Source organism: Heptranchias perlo, chromosome 2 (assembly GCF_035084215.1).
Source record: "Heptranchias perlo isolate sHepPer1 chromosome 2, sHepPer1.hap1, whole genome shotgun sequence".
NCBI classification, from domain to species: Eukaryota; Metazoa; Chordata; class Chondrichthyes; order Hexanchiformes; family Hexanchidae; genus Heptranchias; species Heptranchias perlo.
This window is the reverse complement of record NC_090326.1, coordinates 96,046,319-96,059,989: the sequence shown is the minus strand read 5'-3', so window position 1 is coordinate 96,059,989 and position 13,671 is coordinate 96,046,319. Positions and strand designations below refer to the sequence as shown.

Below are 13,671 nucleotides of genomic sequence, written 5' to 3'. Positions count from 1 at the left end.
GCATGTTGCTTCCGCTGTTTAGCATGCATGTAGTCCTGAGTTGTAACTTCACCCGGTTGGCACCTCATTTTTAGGTACGCCTGGTGCTGCTCCTGGCATGCTCTTCTACACTCCTCATTGAACCAGGGTTGATCCACTGGTTTGTTGGTAATGGTAGAGTGAGGAATATGCCGGGCCTACCAATACTGTCATGGACAGATGCATTTGCGACAGGTTGATTGGTGAGGACGAGGTCAAGTCAGTTTTTCCCTCTTGTTGGTTCGCTCACCACCTGCCGCAGGCCCAGTTTGGCAGCTATGTCCTTCAGGACTCGGCCAGCTTGGTCAGTAGTGGTGCTACCGAGCCACTCTTGGTGATGGACATTGAAGTCCCCCACCCAGAGTACATTTTGTGCCCTTGCTACCCTCAGAGCTTCCTCCAAGTGGTGTTCAACATGGAGGAGGACTGATTCATCAGCTGAGGGAGGGCGGTAGGTGGTAATCAGCAGAAGGTTTCCTTGCCCATGTTTGACCTGATGCCATGAGATTTCATGGGGTCCGGAGTCAATGTTGAGGACTCCCAGGGCCACTCCCTCCTGACTGTATATCACTGTACCGCCACCTCTGGTGGGTCTGCCCTGCCGGTGGGACAGGACATACCAGGGATGGTAATGGAAGAGTCTGGGACTGATTTACACCATAACTGGTTTACGCTTAAATCACGATACGTGAGTTTCCTTGTTCATTTGCGATGCTTCCAAGGTACGTCTGCAGAAACCCTCTGCCACTCATTTACATTGATCCACCCCCCCCCCACCCATGTAAAAGCCTAGCTCACGCAAGTTTCCTAGATTTACACAAATATTGCGCTGGCGTAGATTTACACCCAAATATTTCAGCGCAGCATGCCCCAAAGTCTCGGCATAATTGACATTTCTGGAGTTTCATCGCTGTTTCCTTCACGTTTTAAAACCAAAAGTTCTTACTGAGACTCGCACTATCCTTAACCAAAGTGCTGTCAGTGTCAGTGAATCCAAAATGTTTTGGCTCCCCACCGCACGCGTTCAGAAGAATTAAGCAGCTGGAATGGCCTTCCTAATGGGGGTACCCCTGCATAATAATGGAAGAGGAGCAGCAGAGGCAAGATGCTCTGAGAGTGAGGTGCTATGGCACTGATCAGCATTTTTATCTTATCTCTATTCACTGACCAGGATTATTATATTACTGTATTGTGTAATGAGGAGGCCAGTGATAATGTGGTTACTAATTTTGTTAGACATTGTTCCCTCCACTTTCAAAATTGTAGTAATCACCCTCTCCTTAAAAAACCTACCCTTGACCCTTCTGTCCTCTACAACTTCTGCTCCCACTCTGTGCCCATCTCTCTCACCACTCCCTGTTTGAATCCTTTCCGTCCAGCTTTCGTCCTTCCCGCAGCACTGAGACCACCCTGGTCAAAGTCACCAACAAAATTCCTATTACTGTGAACTTTATCCTTTATCTCTCCTCATCAACCTTGGCACCTCTGTATTTTTCAACATGATTGTCTGCATCATTTTCCTTCACTGTTTCTCCTCCATGACCCACGTCCATGGCACTGCCCTCTCAAGGTTTCACTTCAGCCTGTTTCAAGATTGCCAGCACATTTTATGCAAAGACTTCTCTCCCTGTCTCTGCATAGGCACTTTGTGATTGTCCCAAGGTTCCATTCTATTCCTCATCCGTATATTGTCCCTTGGTAACATTATCCTTAATCATGGGGTTGGCTTTCATGTGTATGCTGACAATACCCAGCTTTACCTCTTTACTTGATTAAATGGCTGTTATCTTCCCCTACTCCCTCTTACTGCTAATCAGGTCTGACCCTCAATTGTAAAGCACCATGAGATATTTTGTTACATTAAATACAATATATGAATGCAAGTTGTTGTATTCAGTAGATGCAATATCTAAACAAGAAAATAATAATGAAACTTTCAGAGTTAACTTGAGTAATCATGACCAATAGTTCCCTAGTTATTAGCCAATAATATTGAACAATAAAAGACAGATCAGTGGTCGAGCACATCCAGCGCGTGTGGAGCATAAACACCGGCACAGACCAGTTGGGGCGAATGGCCTTTTTCAGTGCTGTAAATTCTATGCAATTAGCTCATAAATGCTTCAGATTGTTGAAAGGTGGATTGTTGCTTCTTCTCTATGATTGTGAACACAGTGATGGGAACCTGAGCAGGGAGACAGAGGAGGGGGAAACAAGGATAGAAACAAAAGACAGAAAGGGAAGAAGCAATAATGGAAGGCAGAGAAAACAAGGGCGAAAAACAAATAGAACCATAGTGCAAAATAAAACTAAGATGACGAGCAATCTTAAAAAGACAAGTCTAAAGGCATTGTGTCTTAATGCGCGGAGCATTCGCAATAAGCTAGATGAATTAACAGCGCAGATAGATATTAATGGTTATGATATAGTTGCGATTACGGAGACATGGCTGCAGGGTGACCAAGGATGGGAACTGAACATCCAGGGGTATTCAATATTTAGGAAGGACAGGCAAAGAGGGAAAGGAGGTGGGGTAGCGTTGTTAGTAAAGGAAGAAATCAATGCAATAGTGAGGAAGGATATTGACTCGGAAAATCACGATGTGAAATCTGTATGGGTGGAGCTAAGAAACACCAAGGGGCAGAAAACGTTGGTGGGGGTTGTCTATAGGCCCCCAAACAGTAGTGGAGATGTAGGGGAGGGTATTAAACAGAAAATTAGAGACGCATGCAAGAAGGGTACAACTATAATCATGGGTGACTTTAATCTACATATAGATTGGTCAAATTAGCAATAATACTGTGGGGGGGATTTCCTGGAGTGTGTACGTGATGGTTTTCTAGACCAATACATTGAGGAACCAACTAGAGAACAGGCGATCCTAGAATGGGTATTGTGCAATGAGAAAGGATTAATTAACAATCTTGTTGTGCAGGGTCCCTTAGTGAAGAGCGACCATAACATGATAGAACTCCTCATTAAGATGGAGAGTGAAGTAGTTGAATCCGAAACTATGGTCCTGAATCTAAATAAAGGAAATTATGAAAGTATGAGATGCGAATTGTCTATGATAGATTGAAGAACTTTACTAAAAGGGATGACGGTGGATAGGCAATGGCTAATATTTAAAGAACTTGTGCAGGAATTACAACAATTATTCATTCCTGTCTGGCGCAAAAATAAAACAGGAAAGGTGGCTCAACCCTAGCTTACAAAAGAAATTAAGGATAGTATTAGATCCAAAGAGGAGACATATAAAATTGCCAGAAAAAGCGCCAAGCCTGATGATTGGGAGCAGTTCAGAATTCAGTAAAGGAGGACAAAGAGATTGATTAAAAGGGGAAAAATAGAGTATGAGAGTAAACTAGCAGGGAACATAAAAACTGACTGTAAAAGCTTCTATAAATATATCAAGAGAAAAAGATTAGTGAAGACAAATGTAGGTCCCTTACAGTCAGAAATGGGGGAAATTATAATGGGGAACAAAGAAATGGCAGAACAATTAAACACATACTTTGGTTCTGTCTTCACAAAGGAGGACACAAATAACCTCCCAGAAATGTTAGGGAACCAAGGGTCTAATGAGAGGGAGGAACTTAAGGAAACCAGTATTATTAAAAAAATAGTGCTATGGAAATTAATGGAGCTAAAGGCTGACAAATCCCCAGAGCCTGATAATCTACATCCCAGAGTACTAAAGGAAGTGGCACTGGAAATAGTGGATGCATTGGTGATCATCTTCCAAAATTCTATAGACTCTGGAACTGTTCCTACAGATTGGAGGGTGGCAAATGTAACCCCACTATTTAATAAAGGAGGGAGAGAAAAAACAGGGAATTACAGACCAGTTAGCCTAACATCAGTAGTGGGGAAAATGCAAGAGCCTTATAAAAGATGTGATAACAGAACACTTGGACGGCATTAACAGGATTGGACAAAGTCAGCATGGGTTTATGAAAGGGAAATCATGCTTAACAAATCTAACTGGAGTTTTTTGAGGATGTAACTAGTAGAATAGATAGGGGAGAACCAGTGGATGTGGTGTATTTGGATTTTCAGAAGGCTTTTGATAAGGTGCCACACAAGAGGTTAGTGTGCAAAATTAAAGCACATGGGATTGGGGGGAATATACTGGCATGGATTGTGAATTGGTTGACAGACAGGAAACAGAGAGTCGGAATAAACGGGTCTTTTTCCGGGTGGCAGGCAGTGACTAGTGGGGTGCCGCAGGGATCAGTGCTTGGGCCCCAGCGATTCACAATATATACCAATGATTTGGATGAGGGAACTAAATGTAACATTTCCAAGTTTGCAGACAACACAAAGCTGGGGTGGAATGTGAGCTGTGAGGAGGATGCAAAGAGGCTCCAGTGTGATTTAGACAAGTTGGCTGAGTGGGAAAGAACATGGCTGATGCAGTAAAATGTGGATAAATGTGAGGTTATCCACTTTGGTTGTAAAAACAGAAAGGCAGATTATTATCTGAATGGTGATAGATTGTGGAAAGGGGAGGTGCAACGAGACCTGGGTGTCCTTGTACACCAGTTGCTGAAAGCGAGCATCCAGGTGCAGCAAGCAATTAGGAAGGTGAATGATATGTTTGCCTTCATTACAAGAGAATTTGAGTAAAGGAACAGGGATGTCTTACTGCAGTTATACAGGGCCTTGGTGAGACCATATCTGGAGTATTGTGTGCAGTTATGGTCTCCTTATCTGTGGAAGGATGTCCTTGCCATGGAGGGAGTGCAACGAAGGTTTACCAGACTGATTCCTGGAATGGTAAGACTGATGTATGAGAAGAGATTGGGTCGACTAGGCCTATATTCTCTGGAGTTTAGAAGAATGAGAGGTGATCTCATCAAAACATATAAAATTCTAACAGGACTAGACAGACTAGATGCAGGGAGGATGTTCCCGATGGCTGTGGAGTCCAGAGCCAGGGGTCAGTCTCAGGATAGGGGGTCTGCCATTTAGAACCAGGATGAGGAGAAATTTCTTCACTCAGACGGTGGTGAACCTGTGGAATTCTCTACCACAGAAGGCAGTGGAGACCAAGTCATTAGATGTATTCAAGAAGGAGACAGATATATTTCTTAATGCTCAAGGGATCAAGGGATATGGGGAAAAAGCAGGAACAGGGTACTGAGTTAGACAATCAGCCATGATCATTTTGAATGATGGAGCAGGCCCGAAGGGCCGAATGGCCTAATCTTGCTCCTATTTTCTATGTTTCTTTGTGAATTCCTGATCTTAGCCTGGTCTTTTGACATTAATGCTGACTGGAAGTGAGTAACATACCCAGAGGGTTCCCATAGTTATTTCATGCACTGACCAGCAACCACTTCAAAGGGGCTTTGGCAGAGGCCTGGGCCCATTTCATTTGTTTCTTTGTTAATAATATTCCTTAAAATACTATTCCAAAATATATACTTCTTAAAAGAGCCACTATTACATCCTTAATCCAGTCAGTTTTGACTCCTAGTCAGAGAAACTGACAGATGTAATAGTGAACCTATTTTACCAGTCACTATGCCACACTCTACCCAGGAACCTGGGCCAAGCTCCAGATCAATGGGAGTACACATGCACTCTTTATATGAATGGGAACGTACAACCACCTTTATGTAAATGGAAACACCAGGAGGTTTGAATGCTTTTTGCAGTCATGACACACACTGGAACTGAAACACTTCCACTCCACTGTTTATCTCATTCCCTTTTGAAAGTTGCTATTGAATCTGCTTCCATCACCCTTTCAGGCAGTGTTTTTAAGATCATTGCAACTCGCTGCGTAAAAAAATGTTTCCTGGTGTCATCTCTGGTTCCTTTGCCGATCACCTTAAATCAGTGTCCTCTGGTACCGACCCTCCTGATACTGGAAACAGTTTCTCCTTATTTACTCTATCAAAACTGTTCATGCTCTTGAACACCTCTATCAAATCTCCCCTTAACCTTTCCTGTTCTAAGGAGAACGACCCCAGCTTCTCCAATCTCTCCACATAACTGAAGTCCCTCATCCCTGGTACAATGCTAGTAAATCTCTTCTGTGCCCTCTCTATAGCCTTGACATCTTTCCTAAAGTGTACTGCCCAGAAATAAACACAATGCTCCAGCTGAGGCCTAACCAGTGTTTAATAACGGTTTAGCATAACTTCCTTGTTTTTGTACTCTATGCCTCTATTAGTAAAGCCCAGGATCCCATATGCTTTTTAACAGCCTTCTCAACCACTTCCCTCCAGTCTGAAAAACCATCTTCAAAGATTTGTGTATGTGCACCCCCTTTAAAATTGTGCCATTTAGTTTATATTGCCTCTCCTCATCCAAAATGCATCACTTCACACTTCTCTGCATTAAATTTCATCTGCCATGGGCTCAATTTTAAAAGGGCGGCGGGATAGCAGCGGTGGGAGGGGGTGATTTGCGGCGCCAAACCCGGAAGGCAAGTAGGTGGGCAACCCTAATGAGGCCAATTAAAGCCTCTTCCGGGTTTCGTGCACGTAAGCCAGCCTGATTGACAGGCTGGCTGGCGACAGGAACTGCAAATCCGGAGCGGGGGGGAGAAAGAGAGAGAGAAACCTCATTGGCCGTTGTGAGAGAGTTGGGGGGAGAAGACAACGATCAGAGGGCAGGGGGGAGAAGACATCGGACATCGGAGGGGCGGGAGAAGACATCGGACATCGGGTGGTGGGGGAGAAGACATCGGACATCGGGGGGAGGGGGGAAGAAAACATCGGACATCGGGGTGGGGGAGAGAAGACATCGGACATCGGAGGGGCGGGAGAAGACATCGGACATCGGGGAGGGGGGAGAAGACATCAGACATCGGGGGGGAGAAGACATCGGACATCGGAGTGGGGGGAGAAGACATCGGATATCGGAGGGGCGGGGAGAAGACATCGGACATCGGAGGGGCGGGAGAAGACATCGGACATCGGGGAGTGGGGAGAAGACATCGGACATCAGAGGGGCGGGAGAAGACATCGGACATCGGAGGGGCGGGAGAAGACATCGGACATCGGAGGGGCGGGAGAAGACATCGGACATCGGGGAGGGGGGAGAAGACATCGGATATCGGAAGGCGGGGAGAAGACATTGGACATTGGGGGGGGAGAAGACAGCGAAGGGGGCGTTGCAGAAGACATCGGACATCGGAAGTGGGGATTGCAGAGGATAGCGGAAGTGGTGGTTGCAGAAGACATCGGACATCGGAAGTGGGGGTTGCAAAAGACATCGGACATCAGAAGATGGGGGTGTGCAGAAGACATCAGACATTGTTGGGGGGGAGAAGACATTGGACATCGGAAGTTGCGGGTGTGCAGAAGACATCGGACATCGGAGAAATATCGGACATCAGAGCAGGGGGTGCAGCTGACATCGTTTGCAAGGTATGTTAATTTATTTTTTTACAATAGGAAATGTGATTATTTACTTTATTTTTGCCTGATCTGGCCCTTCCCACCTTTCACCAGGCGTGAATCGGAAGCCGTGGGAAAGCCACCAAGGTAAGTTCAAAATCGTTTTAAGTGGCCAATATGCCAAAAATAAAGTACCTTAAGTACTTCAATGAGGTACATTTGCTTGTTTAAATAAAGCCGGTGGGACTTCCGGGTTCGGGAACAGAGCGCGCATCCAGATAACTCTGGGCCGTGCACGTTCTTCAGCGGGTTGGAGCCAGGAATCCTGCCTCCTCCAGATTTCTCCAATTTTCTTTGCCCCTCTGCCCCCAACACCCCTGGACTTTCATTTTAAAATTGAGCCCCATGCGTCTGCCCATTTCACCAGTCTGTCTATGCAAACTTTGAAATTATACCCTGTATACCCAAGTCCAGGTCATTAATACATATCAAAAGAGCACTGGTCCTAATACTGACCCCTGGGGCACAGCACTATGTACTTCCCTCCAGTCTGAAAAACAACCGTTCACCACTACTCTGCTTTCTGTCCCTTAGCCAATTTTGTATCCACACTGCCACTGTCCCTTTAATCCCATGGGCTTTAATTTTGCTAATAAGTCTATTATGTGGTACTTTAAAAAATGCCTTTTGAAATTCCATATACACAACATCAACCGCACTACCCTCATCAACCCTCTCCATTACTTCATCAAAGAACTTAATCAAAATAGACAAACACGATTTTCCTTTAACAAATCTGTGCTGACTTTCATTTATTAGCCCATACTTTTTCAAGTGCCAATTAAGTTTGTCCCGGATTATTGTCTCTAAAAGTTTCCCCACCACTGACATTAGGCTGACTGGCCTGTAATTGTCGGGTTTATCCCTCTCCCCTTTTTTGAACAGCGATGTAACATTTGCAATCCTCCAGTCCTCCGGCTCCATCCCCATAACGAAGGAGGATTGGAAGACTGTGGCCAGAGTCTGCAATTTCCACCTTTACTTCCCTTAGTAACCTAGGATGCATTCCATCTGGACTGGGTGACTTCTCGACTTTGAGTACTGCCAATCTTTTAAGTACCTCGTCCTTATCTATTTTTATCCTAACCAATATCACTACTACCTCTTCTTTTACTGCTACATTGGCAGCCTCCTCTTCCCGAGAGAAGACGGATGCGAAGTATTGATTTAGTACCTCAGCCCTGCCCTTTGCCTCCACAAGAAGATCTCCTTTTTTGTCCCTACTCAGTCCCACCCTTCCTTTGACTACCCTTTTATTATTTATATGTTTATGAAAGACTTTTGGGTTCCCTTTTCTGTTGGCCACTAATCTATTCTCATACTTTCTCTTTGCCCCTCTTATTCCCTTTTCTATATCTCCCCTGTACTTTCTGTATTCAGCTTGGTTCTCTTCTGTATTATGAACCTTACATTCATCATCAGCCTCCTTTCTCTGTTTCATTTTAATCTCTATATCTTTAGTCATCCAGGAAGCTCTAGCTTTGGATGCCCTTCCTTTCCCCCTCATAGGGATGTGTCTACTCTGTACCTGAACCAACTCCTCCTTGAAGGCCTCCTATTGTTCAATTACTGTTTTGCCTACCAATTTTTGATTCCAATCCACCTGGGCAAGATCCCTTTTTAACTCACTGAAATTCGCCCTCCATTCACAAATTTGCCCTCTACATGGTAAATTTTTAGACAAAGCTAATTATTTGGAATTGCTGACACACTGATAGTTGTACATCTGTTGCAAGCAAGCAGTTGCTGTGTTTTAAATCCAATGTGTGATTGACAGCTTTATTTAATCGTGAAAGATACCTTTTCACGTCTTTTGTTTCTGAAAAAAAGGTTTGATTGACAGCTACTTGCCCAGGCCGAGAAATATAATCAGCAGCTTTTTGCCAGTTGATCCGTTCCTCTTATTTCATTCATGTAGAAGTGAACGTGTGAAGTATCCCGGGGATATTCTCAGCCTCATGTATAAGTTTGTGTGATGGATGCTGATCCAGGCTCTCAGTTATTATGAGAGCTAGCAAAAGGTTCCAGCTTCATATTTTACGAAACAAGGAGGTGTAAGTTATATGTTGTAATTTAGTAGAATCTGCTGTGTTAATCTTTTGCTTTTTACTTTTAATAAACCCGATTTATAGATTATAACCAGAGATACATAGTTGGATATAATAATTATTCTTTCCTTATGCAATGACTAGGAGGACAAGAAATGACTTGTATTATTTCCAATAAAAGAAAGAACTTGCATTTATATAGCACCTTTCGCGACCTCAGGATGTTCCAAAGTGTTTCACAGTCAATTAAGCACTTTTGAAGTGCAGTCACTGATGCAATGTTGAGAAACACACGAGCCAAATTAAGAGAGGAGGGGGAGTTGCGTTCTCGATTAGGGAGAACATCACGGCAGTAGTGAGAGGGGATATATCCGAGGGTTCGCCCACTGAGTCTATATGGGTAGAACTGAAAAATAAGAAGGGAGAGATCACTTTGATAGGATTGTACTACAGACCCCCAAATAGCCAACGGGAAATTGAGGAGCAAATATGTAAGGAGATTACAGGCAGCTGCAAGAAAAATAGGGTGGTAATAGTAGGGGACTTTAACTTTCCCAACATTGACTGGGACAGCCATAGCATTAGGGGCTTGGATGGGGAGAAATTTGTTGAGTGTATTCAGGAGGAATTTCTCATTCAGTATGTGGATGGCCCGACTAGAGAGGGGGCAAAACTTGACCTCCTCTTGGGAAATAAGGAAGGGCAGGTGACAGAAGTGTTAGTGAGGGATCACTTTGGGACCAGTGATCATAATTCCATTAGTTTTAAGATAGCTGTGGAGAATGATAGGTCTGGCCCAAAAGTTAAAATTCTAAATTGGGGAAAGGCCAATTTTGATGGTATTAGACAGGAACTTTCAGAAGTTGATTGGGAGAGTCTGTTGGCAGGCAAAGGGACTTCTGGTAAGTGGGAGGCTTTCAAAAGTGTGCTAACCAGGGTTCAGGGTAAGCACATTCCTTATAAAGTGAAGGGCAAGGCTGGTAGAAGTAGGGAACCTTGGATGACTCGGGAGATTGAGGCACTAGTCAAAAAGAAGAAGGAGGCATATGACATGCATAGGCAGCTGGGATCAAGTGGATCCCTTGACGAGTATAGAGATTGCCGGAGTAGAGTTAAGAGAGAAATCAGGAGGGCAAAAAGGGGACATGAGATTGCTTTGGCAGATAAGGCAAAGGAGAATCCAAAGAGCTTCTACAAATACATAAAGGGCAAAAGAGTAACTAGGGAGAGAGTAGGGCCTCTTAAGGATCAACAAGGTCATCTATGTGCGGAACCACAAGAGATGGGTGAGATCCTGAATGAATATTTCACATCGGTATTTACGGTTGAGAAAGGCATGGATGTTAGGGAACTTGGGGAAATAAATAGTGATGTCTTGAGGAGTGTACATATTACAGAGAGGGAGGTGCTGGAAGTCTTAACGCGCATCAAGGTAGATAAATCTCAAGGACCTGATGAAATGTATCCCAGGACGTTATGGGAGGTTAGGGAGGAAATTGCGGGTCCCCTAGCAGAGATATTTGAATCATCGACAGCTACAGGTGAGGTGCCTGAAGATTGGAGGGTAGCAAATGTTGTGCCTTTGTTTAAGAAGGGCGGCAGGGAAAAGCCTGGGAACTACAGACCGGTGAGCCTGACATCTGTAGTGGGTAAGTTGTTAGAGGGTATTCTGAGAGACAGGATCTACAGGCATTTGGAGAGGCAGGGACTGATTAGGAACAGTCAGCATGGTTTTGTGAGAGGAAAATCATGTCTCACGAATTTGATTGAGTTTTTTGAAGGGGTAACCAAGAAGATAGATGAGGGCTGTGCAGTAGAAGTGGTCTACATGGACTTCAGCAAAGCCTTTGACAAGGTACCGCATGGTAGGTTGTTACATAAGGTTAAATCTCACGGGATCCAAGGTGAGGTAGCCAATTGGATACAAAATTGGATTGACGGCAGAAGACAGAGGGTGGTTGTGGAGGGTTGTGTTTCAAACTGGAGGCCTGTGACCAGCGGTGTGCCTCAGGGATCGGTGCTGGGTCCGCTGTTATTTGTTATTTATATTAATGATTTGGATGAGAATTTAGGAGACATGGTTAGTAAGTTTGCAGATGACACCAAGATTGGTGGCATTGTGGACAGTGAAGAAGGTTATCTAGGATTGCAACGGGATCTTGATAAATTGGGCCAGTGGGCCGATGAATGGCAGATGGAGTTTAATTTGGATAAATGTGAGGTGATGCATTTTGGTAGATCGAATCGGGCCAGGACCTACTCTGTTAATGGTAGGGCATTGGGGAGAGTTATAGAACAAAGAGATCTAGGAGTACAGGTTCACAGCTCCTTGAAAGTGGAGTCACGGGTGGATAGGGTGGTGAAGAAGGCATTCAGCATGCTTGGTTTCATTGGTCAGAACATTGAATACAGGAGTTGGGATGTCTTATTGACGTTGTACAAGACATTAGTAAGGCCACACTTGGAATACTGTGTACAGTTCTGGTCACCCTATTATAGAAAGGATATTATTAAACTAGAAAGAGTGCAGAAAAGATTTACTAGGATGCTACCGGGTCTTGATAGTTTGACTTATAGGGAGAGGTTGGATAGACTGAGACTTTTTTCCCTGGAGAGTAGGAGGTTTAGTGGTGATCTTATAGAAGTCTATAAAATAATGAGGGGCATAGATAAGGTAGATAGTCAAAATCTTTTCCCAAAGGTAGGGGAGTCTATAACGAGGGGGCATAGATTTAAGGTGAGAGGGGAGAAATACAAAAGGGTCCAGAGGGGCAATTTTTTCACTCAAAGGGTGGTGAGTGTCTGGAACGAGCTGCCAGAGGCAGTAGTAGAGGCGGGTACAATTTTGTCTTTTCAAAAGCATTTGGACAGTTACATGGGTAAGATGGGTATAGAGGGATATAGGCCAAATGCAGGCAATTGGGACTAGCTTAGTGGTATAAACTGGGCGACATGGACATGTTGGGCCGAAGGGCCTGTTTCCATGTTGTAAACTTCTATGATTCTATTCTAAATTGTGCATAGCAAGGTCCCAAAAACAGTAATGAGATAAATGACCATTAAACTGTTTTAGTGGTGTTGGCCAACACATAGGAGAACTCTCCTGCTGTTCTTTACATATGGTGCTATGGATCTTTTACCTGAGAGGGCAAACAGCACCTCAGTTTATTGAAAGGCAGCACCTCTAACAGTGCAGCACTTCAACAGTACTGCACTGGAATGTCAGTTGTGATTACATGCTCAAATACTGGAGTGGGGACTGAACCCACAGCCATCTGATTCAGAAGCCAGAGTGTTATCAATGAGCCAAGGCTGGCACAAGGCAAATTATGGTAATAAAGGTATTCTGTTCAACAGTGTTCAATGCTACATTTATTCGATATTTTGATTATAAAGTCACATTTGAGTTCATATGGTGTGAGAGCTCAGTTGTGGGAGCGGACCTTTAGATTCTTGTATCTGGTGGTCACCATCACCACACGGTTAATATGGAATTCACTGCCAACAAATCCTAAAACAACATAAAATGAATTTGGTTACTTCGGCAATGTTTGGACTTTTAACTGAGCTCACTTACTTGTCTCAGTTTTAATCTTGGAAAAAGTTGTGTGAAATGGGTTTGTTTGAATGCTGGAAACATCATGGAGTGTTTTCTCTCTCATTAGATCATCAAGGACCAGAAGCTGCTTATTATTGTTGGTGGGATGCTGCTCATCGATCTCTGCATCCTCATTTGCTGGCAGGTTGTGGATCCCCTGAAGAGGACTGTGGAAGACTACCCTTTAGAGGTTAGTTAACAGGGTGTAACTAAGAATACTGAAGTCTGGGTTTGAAGCTGCTCTTTCCTGCTTTATTTTAGGGTGGATATTGTTGAGAATTTGAAATAAGCGGAGTATAATAGAGAAAAATGCTTTCAAGAGAATCTGAAGGAGCTGAACTACTTCCCATAAAAAGGTTTTTAAAACAGTGGGACCATGATTGGATGGTCAGTTTGCGATAATCTTAAGTCCATGTCTAAATACTTTAAGAACCATAGTTGTATATAAAAAAAGCAAAATACAAATGTAACATTACAGTGTTTCCAGAAAGTGTGGAGAATTTAAAGAAAGATGATTTCTAGTTCTGCCAAATTCTTCAATTCTGCTTTATGTTTAAGCTTGTGTGCTATGTTGTGAATAAAAGGATATGCC

The 13,671-nt window shown here is 43.8% G+C and overlaps 1 protein-coding gene across 1 annotated transcript in view; it reads left to right on the top strand.

Annotated features, from left to right (window-relative positions):
- The window catches only part of gabbr2 (gamma-aminobutyric acid (GABA) B receptor, 2), a 971,826-nt gene that overhangs the window by 833,280 nt on the left and 124,875 nt on the right, over positions 1 to 13,671 (top strand). Inside the window, 1 exon segment of the mRNA XM_068004534.1 lies at positions 13,147 to 13,269. Within this exon segment, the coding sequence (XP_067860635.1) occupies positions 13,147 to 13,269 (123 nt within the window).